The following is a 17,552-nucleotide window of genomic DNA, read 5'->3' as shown; positions in this document are numbered from 1 at the left end:
CTCTGTCTCTACTCTTACAGTTGATATACTTCTGCCCTTCTAATTAATACCGAGGGAAAAGAAAATCTATCACTCAGACACCAAGTCCTTTAACTGTGTTGGATCATCAAATGGCTTCAAAGGGAGTAGAATTACATTACTCTTTTATGGAAAAAGTAAAAGTTGTTAAATAAAGCCAGAAACAAAGAGCAGAATAGGGACTATGAAAGAATGCCAAGTGAAACCAATTTAAGATCATCTAAAGGCTCTACCAATATTTCTACCTGCGTAATTTTAATTTCCTATGACACCTACACTTCTAGTAGTGTCCAAAGAGCCTGAGAGAACTCTTTATTAGCAGCTATATCATAAAAATGACTTTTAAAGAATGTCTCTCTGCTCCTTATTGAAATTCTGCCACCTAAACACGTGAGGAAAAATAGAAACATTTGCCTCCTTTGAAATTATTATAATACATTTTTTCCAATTAAAATTAAACCTTTTTTTGCATCAAAGTAAATTGTTAATTAGGACACTGGTTACTGAACCTTGAGCGAGTCCAGTTTCCTCCTCATCAAAATAACCATAAAAATTCTTTCCTCAAGGACTGTGATAAGTGTCACATAAGGTGATATGTGACAGCACCTTACAAAGTATGCAAATGTCAGGTACCTCTCCTCATTTCTCGACTATGTTATAAATTCTAGAAGACCAGAATTATGTCTTTGATATCCAGACTAAAGACCTCTGTATTTTGTAGCCTTGTTTGAATTTTTATACCTATTATGAACACAACAGCATTTCAACATATATACGCATTTCAATGGGAAGACTTTTCAGTAACTCAGACTAGACTTTTCTCCATTGATCTCCATTAATACCATTTGTTGTAATTTTTAATCTACATTTTTCAAAATAAATTATAAAGAGTTTGAGATTTTCAAATATGATTACGTCTCTTAAATAGTGAAAACTTGTAATATGTGGTGTTTTAATAGCTCAGGCATTCTCTGAAATCAAATTGAGGACGTAGTAATTATTTGTTTCTAGCCAAAATAAACACTAAGAATACAAACTGGCTTATTAACTGTAATCGACATTAAATAAAAGGTGATACATACATCATTTCCCACCCTCTAAAAGCTTGATTAACATTTGGTCCATCCACATTCTGCAGGATGACAATACTCCAGTGAAATCAAGAGACCTAGATAAATCTCAGGTGAGACTCAACAATATTAATATGAGGCACACCATTAAACAAAGTATTAATACCAGCTATTTTTCAGAAGAGTAATAAACTTTGATTCTTTGCAGTAATAAATCCCGAAGCAAAAGCTTGCATTAAGCAGAAAGGACAGTCTCCCTCAGATTAGAACTTCGCAGAATGCGAAATATAAATGTTATTGCTCCACACTGTGACAGGAAAATTTTCAGTGTACTAACAACTCTCATTCATTTAAAAAACATTCCAGAAGCTTTAAAGGCAGCTGGTCAAACTCATACTTTTGAACTCCCAGGATATCACATCCAGACAAGTTGCAGAAGTAGAACTTGCTGCTTGTGAGACAGAACACAAGTGATCCTTGTCCTCAACTCTCGAGTTTCCAGCAAGACACCCAACAAATCTCAACTCTGGAAGCTTCTGCTCAAACTCTTGCTTAACTGGTTTCACTTTTTCACTTTCTTTCTAAATTAGATTTTGTTAAGGAAGAGCGCACGCACGCGCGCACACACACACACAGTCTGAAACAACAGTCCAAACCTTTTGCTCAAGAAATTATGAAACAGGGTCTACCAAGCAGGGCAAATTGGTACCCGAGAGTACCAAACACAGAACTTAAAGAACAAAGATTGTTATTTCTGTCAGCCTGAAGAAAGGGGAGATTCTTGATTCCAGACCAGCACATCATTTCACGTGGCAGCAGAATGCCTGGGATATTAACAAAGACTCCTGAAACGCATAGCAGTCATAGAATGTCTTTTTAGCTTGGCTAGATTTACCATTTCTAAATAAAATGGTATTTCCTAGCATTCTTTTTAGCAACTATCAATGTGCAACCATAATCAATTTTAATTTTTTTCCAGTTTTAGACATGTGATATTCTGGGGAGTTAACTGAAGGAATTTTTTTAAGAAATGAATTTCCCATCACATTTTTTACTTGGCATTTCTATATCCAAGTTAAATATCAGTTATGTTAGCAAAACACTAGGTTAGAATTCTGTTGATAGATGTTATGTTTTTGTTAAATATCTTGTTTCTTTCTCTAATTTGCATAATACTCATGAAACTTGTTGGCGGGTAGAGAGGGGGACTAGGTCACTAGAAGTGTTCACCTGTCATCCATTAAACATAAAGAGCACAGGCTGGAACTATGGCATCGCATCTTTGAATGAAAGTGGAACCATGCTTTTAGGAGAATATGCACTCTAAAAGTTTATGGGAAACCAAGAGTAGAAAGGAAGGGATAAAATATTTTTCTTCTGTCCTAGACCTGAAGTCTCTTTAAGTTTAAATTAAAGAATTCAATTCTGAGATCTCAAGTAGTAGGACCTGTCCACTGCTAATAAACAGAGTGTGAGCCTAATGATCTGATTCCTACTGCCAGCTTCGAATTAAACCAGGTAAGGTACTACTCCCCTCGACTCTAAACAGCTTTTTCTGAACCTGATGCTCTTACAACTGTGGCTAACCAAAAGAATTTGTGAGCATGTTTTTGGTAGGGTAAATTTTTCCGACAGCTGACAGGACTTAAGTTTTTCTTGGTGATATTATCTTCTGGATTTTAGAATTCCACCCAGAAGTAATCCCACGAGGAGAATCTTTCCTGTAGTATGGCTAGAATACTTCCTTGGTGGCAATTCTCCAACTCTATGATGCAATTTTTGTTAATTCTACTGATGGTTCATTCTAAGCCAGAGAGGTAATGGAGTAAAACTGAATGGCTCATATGCATTTCATTCTGCAATAAAAGCCTAATCTTGAGGTTAAAAGGAAGCAATTAAAGAGGGAACAGATACACAAAGAGTCATTCTAATCACCAGACACCTCCACACCCAGAGCAGGTCTAACTAGGCATCTATTTCACACTGAACAGTCCCAGACCATGAACCTTTTGGCAGGGACAGGGGGTGGGGGGTGGTCTGGGAAAATTAGCAGAGGCAGAAAGGATGCTTTTACCCCAGGCCCACTGACTGCAGTTCCTTAGGGCACACACTACCCCCCAAAGCATGCTCCCCGCTCCATCCAGGGCCGGGCTCTATTTTGGCTCACCATGTGAGCTGGATGACAAATGAGCATTTCAAATAAGCTGTTTTCCTTACTCAAGGTGATATGCAAAATAGGGCAGGGGAAAAAAAAAAAAAGGAAGTATCTAAACTGTAACTTCTGCAACAGAATTCCACCCCAGTGTTTTACTGATACGATTAATATTTAACTTGGATATGAAAATGCCAGCATTTGAAAGTACACGATGTAATTTAATTTTCATGATTTTCCCTTTGCCATTTGCTAAATCCTCGGCATATCATATCTAATTAAAAGCTGGGGGAAAAAAAGATTAGAAACAATTCTGATTCCACATATTTATTTTAAAAACCCTGAAAATGCTAATCAATCCCACTGTGTTTAGAAATGGTAAGGCCAGCTAGACTAAAATGACATTCATAGAATAGTTCAGCCTTTCAGGAGCCTTTGTTAACATCCCGGGCATTCTGCTGCCACGTGAAATGATGTGCTGGTCTTGAATCAAGAATCTCGCTTTTTCTTCAGGCTGACATATATAATGAACTGAGGGTGACATAAATAATGATCTTTGTTCTCTCAGTTTGATTGCTGGTGTTTGGTACTCTTATGCACCATTTACTCTCTTTGGGAGAACCCATTCCATAATACCCAGAGAAAAATAGGATAAAATCTTGCAGGAGACCTTCAATCTGTAGTGAAGAACACCTTTTTTATTCTGGTTTTCTTTCTCTCTTTTTATTTTTTTTTTTTAAATTTTTTTTCAACGTTTTTATTTATTTTTGGGACAGAGAGAGACAGAGCATGAACGGGGGAGGGGCAGAGAGAGAGGGAGACACAGAATCGGAAACAGGCTCCAGGCTCCGAGCCATCAGCCCAGAGCCCGACGCGGGGCTCGAACTCACGGACCGCGAGATCGTGACCTGGCTGAAGCCGGACGCTTAACCGACTGCGCCACCCAGGCGCCCCATCTTTTTATTTTTTTTTTTTATACCTTTCATCAATACTGGACTGAGATACAGAAATCCTTGAGAAATAATCTTTAAAAAAATTCTATTCGCCAAAAGGTTATTTACCAAACTGTCACATTTAAAGGATAACTTTATGGCATTTCCCACCTTCCTTTCAGGGAATCAACAGACTACTAATTTACAATATTATTTTGCCCCTTTTTGGCATTCCTTCTGTTTGGAAGTCACCTCTACCCCCACCCCCACCCCCTCCAATCCTACCCATTCTCCAAGATCTGAGTCAAATGCTACTTGTGCCCCAATCCCTCTAAATCGGTGGTTCTTAGCCAGGGGTGACTTTGCCCCCTAGGAGACATTAGGCAAGGTTTGGAGATATCCTTGCTGGTCACAATTGAGGGGCGGGGAGAATGCTACTGGCATCGAGTAGGTAGAGGCCAGGGATGCTGCTAAGCATCCCACAATGCATAGGGCAGTTCCCATAACAAAGAGCTCAGAATACTGAGAAACCTCCTCTAACTGACCGTACTCTCTCCTTTCCCTGAATGCCCACAGGGCTGTGATTTGCTTCTTTTATAGTATTATGGGATGATTAACAAAACACCCATCATTCTCTAGAACAGTAGAGCAAAAGAGCCGATTGTCAATTATTTACAGCAATATACAGAGGAGCTATGATGTAGTTAATAAAGGCAAAACAGGGCTTCAACGCGGACCTGGGTTTCTATTACACTGCTCCTGCACAGTAAAGAAGTGTCCCAAGGCCCTTGATGGCAGGCTCCTGGGGTAAGGAAACCCGCCACGAAAGCAGCACATAAAGAATCTGGGTAACCAAAGGCACTCTAAGACTCCTGCCAGCAGGAGGGTGAAAGGTGAGGAAACAATCCTGGGAGCCATGCAGATAAACAGCTGTTGGGCAAGAGACCCAAACTGAAGGTGACCCAAATTGAAAGGTGGTTAAGAAATAAACATGAGGAGGGGCGCCTGAGTGGCTCAGTCGGTTGAGCCTCCGACTTCAGCTCAGGTCATGATCTCGCGGCTTATGAGTTTGAGCCCCGCGTCGGGGCTCTGTGCTGACAGCTCAGAGCCTGGAGCCTGCTTCGGATTCTGTCTCCCTCCCTCTCTACCCCTCCCCCGCTCAGGCTCTGTCTCTGTCTCAAAAATAAACAAACAAACAAATAAATAAAAGAAAGAAATGTGAGGAATTCTCAGAAGCAATTTTTAGAGCATTACAATTTTCCCTTTCGATTAAGAGCAGCCAACTTACAACAATCACAGGAGTCCTCCTGACTTATTTGAATATTATCATTCCTCACCTGGACAAAAGGTACTCTTCTAAGTATTAAGGACAAACATTTCTCAAGTCACCTTTACTTGTCAAAGTTTGATCTTCCGTCTAGATCTGGGATTGACAGACATCAGAGCTCCACAACTCAAGCTGCAGGACTCAGAATCCATCGCCTATTTTTTAGATACATTAGTGAGCAAGCACAACCACAAAGTTTACAGGCCTCCGGTTACAGATGCCCATACACATCGATTCCACTTTACTTGATTTCAGGAAAGAAAATGCATATGGTGTGCTTTGTTCTGAAAGATCTTGCTCAGGGAACTTCCTCTAATATTTTCAGACACTCAGCTGATGAGATTTTTTTTCAATGCTCCCACCTACAACTGTGTATTCTGCTTACAAAAATGAAAACCAAGCAAAAAAAATCACACAGGCAACTTGCCTATTATTATAAAAAACGAGCAATTTTTGGTGTATTTTCTTGTTTTTAGTACATTAACAAAAAACTTAAACACAGTTGGCTTGAGATATAAAGCAATTCAATTTAACCATTCCCGTAGGTAACCAAATGGATTCAAAGCCATTTAGATCACAAGCTGCAAAATGAAATAAACCTAAAGAGAACAGGGAGTAAGAAAGATCTAAAAATCTCTCTGGAAATTATCCATCTGCCAATCGGAATTTTATTCAAAGTTTACTTCCTGTAGCTGTCTACATTAATGATGCAAAGAAAGCTGGGAACATTTTGTGGGAACTGGTTAATATTTTATAAAGGTGACAACACTAAAATGTGTACACTTGTGTCATTTGGCCGGTAAAAAGTGTCAGAGGGAGAAACAGAGTGTAATGGTGAAGACGCAGTCACCACACAAAACTTGCTCAAACTTGAAATCGGCGTACAATTTAGGAAAGATTACGGAAACACGAACACAGGACTCAATCCCCTACGTACGTCTCTTCCTGCTTCAAAAAACTATACCGCAAGTGTGATGCCACCAACCAAACATGTGCTGCAGGGAGTCTGAACGGCGACGCTGTAACAGAGGTGGCTGGGTAGAAGAAAATAAATGTGTTCTCATCATATTCCGGTATGCTAAAAGGCTGGTGTGTGAAAGCATTTGGAATAAAGCACTGCTGTCATCCTTCATTTTCAAAGGTGACACTACCTGACAGAGGATCTTGTCTGAAAAGATAAATTAGGGACCGTTACTCTTTTCTCCAGGGAGCATATATATATATATATAAGCCAGACCTTTGATTAGGAATCATCACTGCAATCTGCAATGCCTGCTGCCATTCGCAGCACTGCCTCCTAGACTTGAGGTCAGTCTTGGCTCCAAGCAATCAATTCCATTCCTGAGACTGTAAGGCCAGTCTGGCATTTGCTGTGGCTTCCCAGTCATCCAGGCTATTGGTTGTTTTATCTTATGATCTAAGTGTTACCGTCTAAGTGGGACTATCTACGCAATGATAATCTAGGTTAAGAGATCGTGATGTGAATACAATAATCCCACTTAAAATGCTCAATAACTTTTACATAACCTTGCTTTTTCAAAAACTCATTGAACAAAACTTTTATGAAGTTATCCATGAAATGTTTGAAGGTTTTGTTATCGTTCCAATCAACTCCATCATTTACTAAACTAAATAAAAATGTTGCCTGGGCTTGGGTGCGTCTCTTCTAACACATCGCAGATGATTTTACCAGACTCTCATTTGGGCCATACGTTCGTAATGAAGTCAAGATACATGTGGCACTGTAATTTGTTATTATCAGAGGTCACTTAAGTCCCTCGAGTGCAAGGTACAGATGAACTTGATTAAATAATCATCTTGTTATATCAAGCAGTTGGGTGATTAGTAAATTGATGATTTCAATTACAGCAGCTCTCTAGCCTGGGACAGAAAAGTGTAGGAAACCTAAAACTAATCACGTTCTGAAATTATTATTGGATGTAAAATCACCAGAACAGGGGAAAGGTGTAACATCCTTTAAAACTCACTCCACCCCAAAGGAATGTTATCAATGAAGCAGAGAACATTCAGTTTTAAAAAATAAATCTTAGTGATAGGAATACATGCAATTTCTTACCTTCATTTTGCTTATCTGTATCTGTTTTATTTTCTTCATTGAACGTTGACTATTTTGTGCTAAGGGAAATGTTATTTTAAAAGCAAAGAGATTGAAGGTAGCACAATGTGTATTAATATTAACCAGCTTTTTGTTACACTTGATCAAAAACAATACACTCTCTGGCTCATAGCTTCCGTCAACAACTAACCTGCTCGGTATGGCCATGATTGAGGTTCTTTTTTACTGGACAACGCAAGTTGTACAACACTGATCTTGCTTCTCCGGCAGAGATGAATAGTTCATTTGCCTGACGATCTCAGCAAAAAGTTCATCCACCATTGATTTACTTTTTGCCGATGTTTCCATGAAAGGACAGCCCCATTCTTGAGCCAGAGCTCTGCCTTCGGAAGACATAACCTCTCTTTCTGGTTCCAGATCCACTTTGTTTCCTACTAGGATTAGTGGGACTTTTTCATATCTCTTCACTCTGACAATCTGATCTCTCATCGGCTTGATATCCTATTCAAATGATCACAAAAAGAAAAAAAGTCATGCAGTTTGCATAACCATAACAGAAGTTATTACAATATCACAAGATAATAACTCCTCGGGAAGTACAGAAAGTTTAATCCAAAATAAAACCATACACCTAAACCGAGAAAATGTTATTTTCTCCACTGAGGTAGGAACTAGATAATCTCCACAGACCTCAGCTGCTGGGTTTCTGTCTAGAATATAAAATGTAGGCTGCACACTAACTTTAGGACTCATTGAATCCCTTCTTTCCCCCAGTCTATGCAGATTTAAAAAGTTCCCAAATATGAGGAATCCATTTGTACAGAAGGATGTTTGGCTAGCTCCTTAATCCTCCCGGCTTGGCATCATTCCTGAAAACACCTGTTATCCCAGCACAGGACTGCAGCATCTATGCATTCCTAGCCATTTAGCAAGAGTGCTTGAGACAAAGTGTTTCAGGTGGGAACAAAAACACTGGTGCCTAGAAGACCAATTCAAAACAGATTCATACACTTAAACATTTTAGGCCTTTATTCCAGTAAAATCAGACACCTTAAAATACACGAGAAATGAATGTAACAGTGAGCAGCAGCTCCTGGGAGAGACAAACGTACTGAGGAGTCTGGGCGGGAAGAAAGTCATACTTTTATTTGCCTATGTTAGGTTTCACAGCTTGAATTTTCCTCCGACTGTCTCTAATTACAATTAACTAGGAAAGATAAGAGCCTCAGCAATTCTCAGGTAGCATCAATTTTTGGGGGGTTATTGATTTACGGCAATTTCATAGATTTAATACTAATTGTACACTTTTTAAAAAATTTTTCATAACTTAAAAGGATTGACTTAAATATTAAACGCGTTTCATTTGAATAGTTACAGTGAATTGAGTATTCACATGCAAGACGAAGGAAAAACAGACAACTGAAAATTTATGAAAACAATTATTTCATGTTTGCAACAATTTCATTTGCTCATGTTATCAATTCCGTCTTCCGGGTTAAGCTTTTTTCCCTGTGTCCTTATGGAAACCCAAGTTCAAATTAGAAACCGAATGTATGACATTTAGGCTTGCAAGAGTTTAAGTCTCTGCTGAAATAATGACAGTTTTTCACTCTCTATTTATGTCTATAAGAGAAGTAGATATAATGGAAATCATATGAAAAACCCTCCAAAAGGCTTCCAGCCTCAAGAGAGTCAGCTAATAGAATAACAAATCTCTAGAGGATCCTTTAGAAAGAAAATGCCTGTCAAATAGCACCTTTGGTACTTTCTGGGGAAAAATGCTTTTATGATACTATTACTGGTTTGGAGTTCAAGCCTACATAAAAAGTACTTTAGTTTGGTCACAATACTTATTATCTGTGAGGAAAAATATCCTGAAGTTGCTATATGTGGTTACTGGAAAACTTCACTATAGTACTGCAATTTAAATACTAAGAAAAGTGGAATTAGCACATTGTATTCGCTAGAGCACTTAACGTCTCTTAAGTAAGCAACATTAAGCACATACCTTTAAATGCAGAAAAAAAATATCCATTTCCTAAATCAATGGAGGTCAATAGAATGGGTCAATATGAGGTTATTTATTTTCAAGGAATAAATAGCAACATTTACTGCATCTCTTAAAATAATGTTAAACTTTCAGTCGGTCTCCCAGTGAAGGACAGGGCAGATATTCGGAAGAAACTGGACCAGCTCCAGCTTGGCCACCCAGCCAGGGTTAGAAATTTGCACTTGTTCTGTGTTTCCAGATCCACATATTTTGTATAAATATAGTCCGTGTTATCAGAAACAACTCGATCAACTGCAGGAGCGTCACTGCAGATTTTTGTTGGTTATATTCTAGGTACCAGTCTTTTCAATTAGTAACTTTCCTTCACACCCGCAAAGTAAAATGCCTAGAAGGCAGGTCTTCGGTTCTTCATCTTGCACCACTAAGATTTATGAATCTGGTTGAGAAACTTGGGTGAGAACAGAGGAAAAGGTGGGGAAGGCAGCCACAGAGGAGTTACAGATACCGGCTCCAAATAATTTTCCTTCCAAAGTGCCCTATTTACCTGAGACCGTGTCTTAAACGTTGCTGTGTTAAGTACGTTAATCAATACTTGTTGAATTGAACCAGCAATTTTGGAAGGTTCTACCCAAGGCTAAACACAAACAGCCCGACCTATTCCTTTCTCACTTTTCCTGCGACTCAGAAATAACTTTAGAATATTTGTTGACGGTTGTTACTTTAGACTCTCTATAGAAACAACCCGATACTTTTCCGTGCCAGAAGTAACCTCAAAAATGCGCCATGTCTAACTTTTCAGAAAGCAAAACATAGTCATTAACGCACTGCTCAAGCACACCAGAAGTAAATGTGGGATCACCACACCCCCTTGTAACAAATTACAAGACTCGGTCTGGTTACCTGGAAAGACTGTTGATTAACCAGGCTATAAACCAGGATGAAACCTTGGCCGTTTTTGATGTAGAGATCTCTCATGGAGGCAAACTGCTCAGTGCCCGCGGTGTCCAGAATTTCCAGCACGGAGGGGGAAGAGTCCACTTCGATCTCTTTGCGGTAGAAATCTTCAATGGTGGGGTCATATTTCTCAATGAAAGTCCCGGTGACAAACTGCACGGTGAGGGCAGATTTGCCAACCCCTCCGCTCCCTAACACCACTACCTTGTATTCCCTCATGAGTCTCACCTTCAGCAACTCCTACCAGAGGGAGGGAAAAGAACACCCCGCTAGCTGAGGCGGCTCGGGGAGGCGGAAGGTGGGCGGAAATCTGCGAACCGGGGAGGAGAGTGCGGAGAGGCAGAGGGCCCGACGGGGGAAGAAGAGGAAGTTAAAGGAGGGGGGGAGGGGAAAGAGCCAAGGGGGGGGGGGGGGGGGGGGGGCGGGGATGCCCCTCCTATAGGAACTGCGGCCCAGGCAGGGGGCGTGGGGAGGAGGGCGAGCCCGGAGGGGCGGGGTGGGGAGACGCGCCGCGCCCCCGAGGGAAGCGGTGGGGGCCGCGGATGGGGAGGCCCCCGCGGCCACGGGCGGCCCGGCACCCCTCCCCCGCGCTTCACACAAAGGGGCCCAGGGACCCCGCTTCCTGCTCGCGCCGCCGGGCCGGCCCGGGCCTGTGGGCTCGGCTCCACTCGCTGCCGCCCGGGCGGGTCTCTGGGCCGCGCGGCTCCCGCGGGCGTCGTCCGGCCTGTGGAGGGACAGGGGGCGCGTTACCCGCCGCCCCCCCGCCCCAGCTCCCGCCCGGACCCGGCCGCCTCCGCCAACGCCGTCGCTTACCCCGCAGTCCGCACCCGCCCGGCCGCCCCCCGGGAGGTTCCGTCACGCCGAGGCCATGGCCAGCGGCCGGCTCCTCCGTCTCACCGCCGCCCCAGCGCCGCTGCTCGCGGAGGGGAAAGGGGCGGGGGCCGTCCGGCGGCGGCGGCGGCGGCCACTCCAGGCGAAGCCACCGCTTTTTTTTCTCGGGGGGGGGGGCCCCCCCCCCCCCAGCACACACCCGGAAGGGTTTCCCTGACACACTGGCTGAGGTGCCCCAGTTCCCCGAGACTGGCCGGGATCACTTCCGGTGGGGAAAGTCCCACCTCTCCGGGGCGAGCCGGGTGGCGCTGGGGCCGCGCCCTGCCGAGCGAGGCGGCCGGGGACGCTCCCGGGTCGGGGCCGCGGCCTTGGCATAGGGCCTCGCTGAGGAGCTCCGGCGGCCTCCCTCTCCCCGCCCGCTGCCGCCGCCGCCGTCCCACCCCGAACCCGCTGCAGCCCCTGCGCGTCTCCGCGGCCTGAGGACTCGAGCGGCTGGTTGGCCGGAGCGGGAGGGCCGGCGATCATCTAGCCGCCGGGAGAGCGCCAAACATCCCTGGACTAGAAGTGACGAGGAAAATAAAGCAGCCAAGAAAGTTTATTCTCTTTGCTGGTATTTCTTCCACTTGACGCTTGTCTGAGAAACGCGTGCGAACTCCCTCTAGACTTCGCTATTGCACGGCTTTCGTCGGTGATGGCTTTTACTTGGCCGTGCCTGACAAATCATTAAACACACACGGTACTTTTATCATCCGGCAGATCTGCTCAACTCCACCAGCAAATGCCAGAGTCACCCCTTTCCTCCGTATCACAAGGCTCAAAAACAACAGGACTAGAAATAGACTTTATCTGACAGTAACTCAGCTTTGCCCCCCTATTTGATTCCAACCGCTACACAGCAGGAAAGGTAAGCAACGCTCAGGGAACAGTTGATTGGAAATGTTTCAGGCCGACTAACTGCTTTGAATCTTTTCTTACATGCATGCACTGCAGTTTGCGTGGCTGGCTCTTCCACGCTGAAGTTTGTTTTAACGGTCATCCTTCATGGTCATTGAAACGCACAAGGGAAGGACTGGTGTTAGACACTAAGTTTCTATTTTTAGATAAAATTGTTACTTCTTTCCTATCTTTCCCTCTGCTGACTTTCTATTTGTAAACTTCGTGTCAGCTCCACAGAGCCCCGGGGCCAGAAGGCTAGGTTATATTTCAGGCACGTCACTCCCTCTTTGATTCAAGCATGCACCCAGAAACCTGAGATACTCGGTGGCCAGTCGAGTTAAATTGATTCCAAATTCCCTCACTTGCAAGCCCCCACCAGCCAGACCCTGTACGAAGAGATTTATTACCAAACCCGAACTGGCAGACATTAGAAAGCAGGCAAATCACGGTAGTGTGAAGTTCCCGCTGGGTCTTTCGCGGAGGATTCCCCAATGTCACTTACAGTAGCCAAAGGACGGTTTAGTTCAATTTCTCCTCGGCTCAGGGCTGCTGCAATCTGTCCAGCGAAGTCCCCAGCTCTGGCTCCAGCTGGCCCGAGTCCCGCCTGATATCTGAGGCACTGCCCTCTGCTGGAAGAGGCTGGTTTAGGAGGTAGGAGTCCCCTCATAGGTCACTGCTCCTTCCACATGTGCCGTTGCCCGATTTGGAGCTCTGCTGCCCATCTCCCTGTCTTGCTGTCTCCAGACTGTCTGGTGGGACCCACAGCCCTGCACCAGCCCTGATTGTAACTGAGTCTGCAAATTCCTCTTCTGACCCAGCAATCGCTGTTGAGCAACAGCAGCAGGCCTCTGCTCTGTTACTAAACTGTCACAATAGGGAACTCTTTGAGGTTGTCCCACCTGTTGGCAACTCTCATGGCTCTGATTGTGTTGGCCAAAGTGTTTTGGAGAGAGTTCTTTGTTTCTCCACACAGTGGAACATACTCCTCCCTTCACTACAGAGTCCCACTGGGTCACTCTTATCAGCTACAGGGTTGACAAATGTCCCACTCAGTGTGAAGCTCCCTCCGAACTTTCTTGGGAAGGGGATTCATTACAGCAACACTTAGGAAAGCAAACAGTTGGAAGTAGCTTAAATGTCCTTCAGTAGACAATGCAAAAAGTAATTGTCTAGTGTGTGTGTGTGTGTGTGTGTGTGTGTGTACATTCGCAAAATGGATACTATTCAGCTATTAAAAAGAAAATATTTGTAAGTGCTGATATGAAAAGATGGTCAGGATATGTGATAAGGCTGAAAGCAAGACACTGAGCAAATATACAATTGCTTGCACCTACGTAAAATATGTGGGAGTGTGTGTGATATATAGTTACATAGACATTAAAACCTAAAGGAAGTCATGAACTATCCATGTGAAGTATTCTAAAAGGACTTCCATTTCTCCATCACATTTTAGCTTTTAAACAATGATCAGATGTTATTGGGGACAGGGGGAATAAATATAATTTTATAATATTTTTAAAGGAGAAAAAAAAAGTTATTGATCATTACTTCCCCAAAAAACAAAATCCTGACTATCTAGGGGTCAGTGGACAGGTCGGCCCAAGTTAAACTCCCTCCCGCTGCCTGTTCTTTCCTCCCCAAACATCTCTATACTTAGAAAAGTATTTTCACATACATTATCTCATTAGACTCCAGTTGTTCGCCAGTTTACTTTTATTAGACAATGAGAGTATAAAAACCAATTCCAAGGGCACAATTGAGTGCCAAGGGCTCTGAACTGAACACACAGGCAGTGAAACCGCAGCTTGCCCACCTCCTTCGCTGGGACACCTCAAGCAAGTGATTTCACCTGCCCAAGGGTCTAACTCCTCATCTGTAAAATGGTGCTAACCATTCAATGTGAGAATACAGTGAAGCAGTATAGGTAAAATGCTTAGCTCAGTTCATTGCTCGTGAGGAACACTGAATGAATGCTAGCTGTTTGGTTTTATTTAAAAGATTTAATAAAGTGTTATTTTTTTAAGGCAGTGAACATAAAGAGGAAAACAAAACTTTAAAAGCCCAAGTATCTCCCAGTGGCACAAAAATAATAAGCGAGTTACTCTTTCCAAAGATATTTGTCGTTAAAAGCTTCTTGAGTTTCAGGGGAAAATGTTATTTAGATGCTGGTATATCTGTCAATCCATCTTCTATATGTATTTTTAAAACATAAAAGTGATCTTAGTATACACACCGTTCCCCACCTTGCTTGTTTTCACTTACTGTATCTCGGTAATTGAAAGAATTGCAACAAAATGGTATTGCACTGAAAATTCTCTGGTGAGTATTGCTAAATTGTCCTTCAGAAAGATCATACCAATTTACATTCCTACCAACACAGTATGACCGTATGTGGTTTTTTATAACCTCATCCTAGGTATTACTAATTTTATAGCTGTTACTTGCTTCAGGGTATGCTCAGGACTAAGCAATGTAGGGTAGTATCATAGAAGGAATTCGGGCTTCAGAGTCAAATCTTCCTAACGTCGTTTGCCAGCTAGATCTTCATTCCCTCATTTGTAAAGTTGGACATAATAGCAGTATCTAAGCTCATAAGGCTCCTTTGAAGAATAAATGAGACGATGCAGTCAAAGCACTTAATTTTCTAAACACTAACTGCTTAATACATGTAAACTGCTCAGATAATAACTTTCCGCTCCCAAGGTTCAAGGATGGGGGAGGGCAATTTCTCCAGAGAGTATGCCCTTGAGATTTAGAACTTTTGCTTTAATTCCAAATCAGCCTCCACTCCAAAGTAACTATTGCTCAGGGAATCATTTGTAAGAACACAGCTGATTTTTAGCGTTGTGAAGAAATCATAGGGTATAAACTGTATGCAGAACATGTAACTTACAGGTACACAATCCTGTTTTATGCAATTAGCTTGGCACAAGTTTAAAGTGTGAACGTTTGCTTTGGGCACCGATTGTTCACTTCTGTTATCCCTCCCTTTCCAGTTTATACCTCTTTCGGTTGTAAACCCTGCAGCCATGAACTGTTCTGGATCGTTTTCCCTCACTTCCACCCTCCCAGTGAGCCCTTTCACCTTCCAGATCCTGGGAAGAAACCCAAGCACCGTTCTATTCGTGTCCCAGACGCTTCCCTCTCTTTGGCTTGAAGTTGCCTTTGGATTAGCAGAACCCGCGTCAGTAGTGTCCTGGGTCATTGCCTCCGGAATCTTCGGCAGGGCATCGCCTCTTCTTATTTCAGTGCTTTAGGGAGGCCCCTTGATACATATTGTTCTGGGTTCTTCCCAGCTCCTTCTAGCCTCTGAGATTCCAGTCTTCCTTTTCAAATCCTGCCTCCAGCTACACCAGCTGCTGGTTCTGCATATCAGTCTCCCCAGGTACACAGAACCAATTTTATAACTTTATTATCTCTTTCTCATTATAAAAAAAGTTCTTTGCAAAAAAACTCTTTTTTAAAAAGGTGAAATACCACTACCCAAAGAAAATCACCATAAAATTTTAATTCCTTTCACTGTATTTTTCCCTGAGAGTGAAAACATATTTTTTAAACTAAGAATGTGGTCGTGTAATTTTGCACGCTGCATCTTCCACTTACTGAAACTTCACGTCGGCATAAAGAATTAAAAATACTCATGTACCCCTCAAAGTCTGGGTATGCCTTCTTCCCCATAGTGTCACCTCTCTTACAACCCCAACTATGATTTAATCACATTCCAACCTTGCCCACGTGGAATACTTCACCCAACCAATGGGATTTCATGGGAAGGGCTACTTACGGCAGAAGTCACTTCTCCAGCCTGGCCAGGAAAACACTCCTATAGAGGCACAAAACTCTTCTTTTCCTGATGTGACAGCAGAGAAAGTTCTCTCTCTAGGAACTCAGGGGCCTGCTAAATAAGAGTGTAATACACTGATCTGAACTCCTTTCAAATATAGTAGTGAGGAAAGTATTTTGTAATCTGTTAAGAACTAAATACATTTAAGGACTTAGTATTAATAATAAACATCATCTTTTTGTTGTTTATATATGCATGTTTATTGGCAATTTAAATCCGATGTATAAATATACTCGCAACTTACAGGCACTTGAAGGTAACCTGGAGGATTGTAAAATACAGAAGGTGGGGCCCCACCCCCCAGCTTCTGATGCTGGGGTAGGGCAGATAATTTGCATTTCTAAGTTCCCCAATGCTGCTACTGCCAGTCCAGGGACCCCACCTTAAGCACTGCTGTTGTAAAAAAAGTGGTGGGACTTTATACTTGGGCCTTCCCTCCTCAATATTCAACGGTTTACCTATTCATTCATTCATTCATTCATTCATTCAGTCAGTCAGTCATTCGATACACATTGATTACATTCCTACTCTGTGGCAAGCACTTTGCCAGATAATGGGAATAAAAAGATGGATAAGACACAGTGTCCTAAGGAGTTCATGGCCTTTTGAAGAACACGTACAATGAAATCAATGGTTACTACAATGTGACAAGTGTCATGATACAGATATGGCCAGGGTGCTCTGGGAGACTCAGGAAGGGCATTAGGGAAGGTTGTTTTTTTGTTTTGTTTTTTCAGGAGGTGATTGGGCTGTAGGTGAGGAGGTCAGAAGGGGCGGGGGGGGGGGGCAGTAGAGCCAGATAAAGCAAAGCCTTGTGTAGTAACCTGAGGGGTGTGACCTTTCCCCTGAAGGCTGTTGGAAGTCATGGAAGGTGATTTTACAAAGGTCAGGGAGTACTACACTGAGCCAAAGTAGGGGATTCGGCACCCAGGCCCAGGTTCAAATATTGGTCGTGATGCTTATATGACCCAGGGAAAGTTACTTAACCTTCTCTGAGCCTCCCTTTTGGCATGTGTAAAGGGGAAAATAATGTCTGCCTCATTTAGGTGTTGCAAAGACTAAGAAAAAGTACCTAAATGCCTGGCATATGGTAAGTGTTTAATAAACGGTGATTACGGTCAGGTTTGAACTTTAGAAAGCTAAAGACAGGGAAGACGTACTTCTCAGATTATTGCAATTCATTCGAAACTACCAGGCTGCTTCAAATATGAAGGCCGTATTTGATGTTGGGGCAAGTTGGATGATTTCATGGTATAATGATAGGGATTTATGGATGACAGACTCTATGACAGGCATTGTGATTTACACCACATCATTTTATTTAATTCTTGCAATAGCCTCAAGAGTTAAGTGCTATTATTATCATTCCCAATTCTATAATGAAGGGAGTAAGGCTCAGA

At 42.7% G+C, this 17,552-nt stretch overlaps 1 protein-coding gene and 1 long non-coding RNA gene across 4 annotated transcripts in view; one reads left to right on the top strand and one right to left on the bottom strand.

The window, feature by feature from the left end:
- Positions 1 to 10,943, bottom strand: part of RAP2C (RAP2C, member of RAS oncogene family) — a 14,660-nt gene extending 3,717 nt beyond the window's left edge. The window contains exons 1-2 of the mRNA XM_040468074.1: positions 10,488 to 10,943; positions 7,767 to 8,077 (exon numbers count right to left, since the gene is read on the bottom strand). Coding sequence (XP_040324008.1) covers positions 7,799 to 8,077; positions 10,488 to 10,760 — 552 coding nt within the window. The 5' untranslated portion in view covers positions 10,761 to 10,943 and the 3' untranslated portion in view covers positions 7,767 to 7,798. The remainder of the gene's footprint in view (positions 1 to 7,766; positions 8,078 to 10,487) is intronic.
- Positions 10,944 to 11,571: 628 nt separating this feature from the next.
- The window catches only part of LOC121025532 (uncharacterized), a 117,737-nt gene continuing 111,756 nt past the window's right edge, over positions 11,572 to 17,552 (top strand). For 2 of the 3 annotated variants that reach the window (XR_005788091.1, XR_005788090.1), the window contains exon 1: positions 11,573 to 12,276. This is a non-coding gene — a long non-coding RNA (uncharacterized LOC121025532). Of the gene's footprint in view, positions 12,277 to 17,552 lie in introns of all 3 variants that reach the window. The other variant, XR_005788092.1, reaches the window with a different exon arrangement.

This window comes from Herpailurus yagouaroundi, unplaced genomic scaffold (genome assembly GCF_014898765.1).
Source record: "Herpailurus yagouaroundi ecotype Mexico unplaced genomic scaffold, PumYag 67681, whole genome shotgun sequence".
In the NCBI taxonomy this organism is placed as follows: Eukaryota; Metazoa; Chordata; class Mammalia; order Carnivora; family Felidae; genus Herpailurus; species Herpailurus yagouaroundi.
Note: the sequence above shows the minus strand (reverse complement) of the source record. Positions and strands in the feature narration are given on the sequence as shown.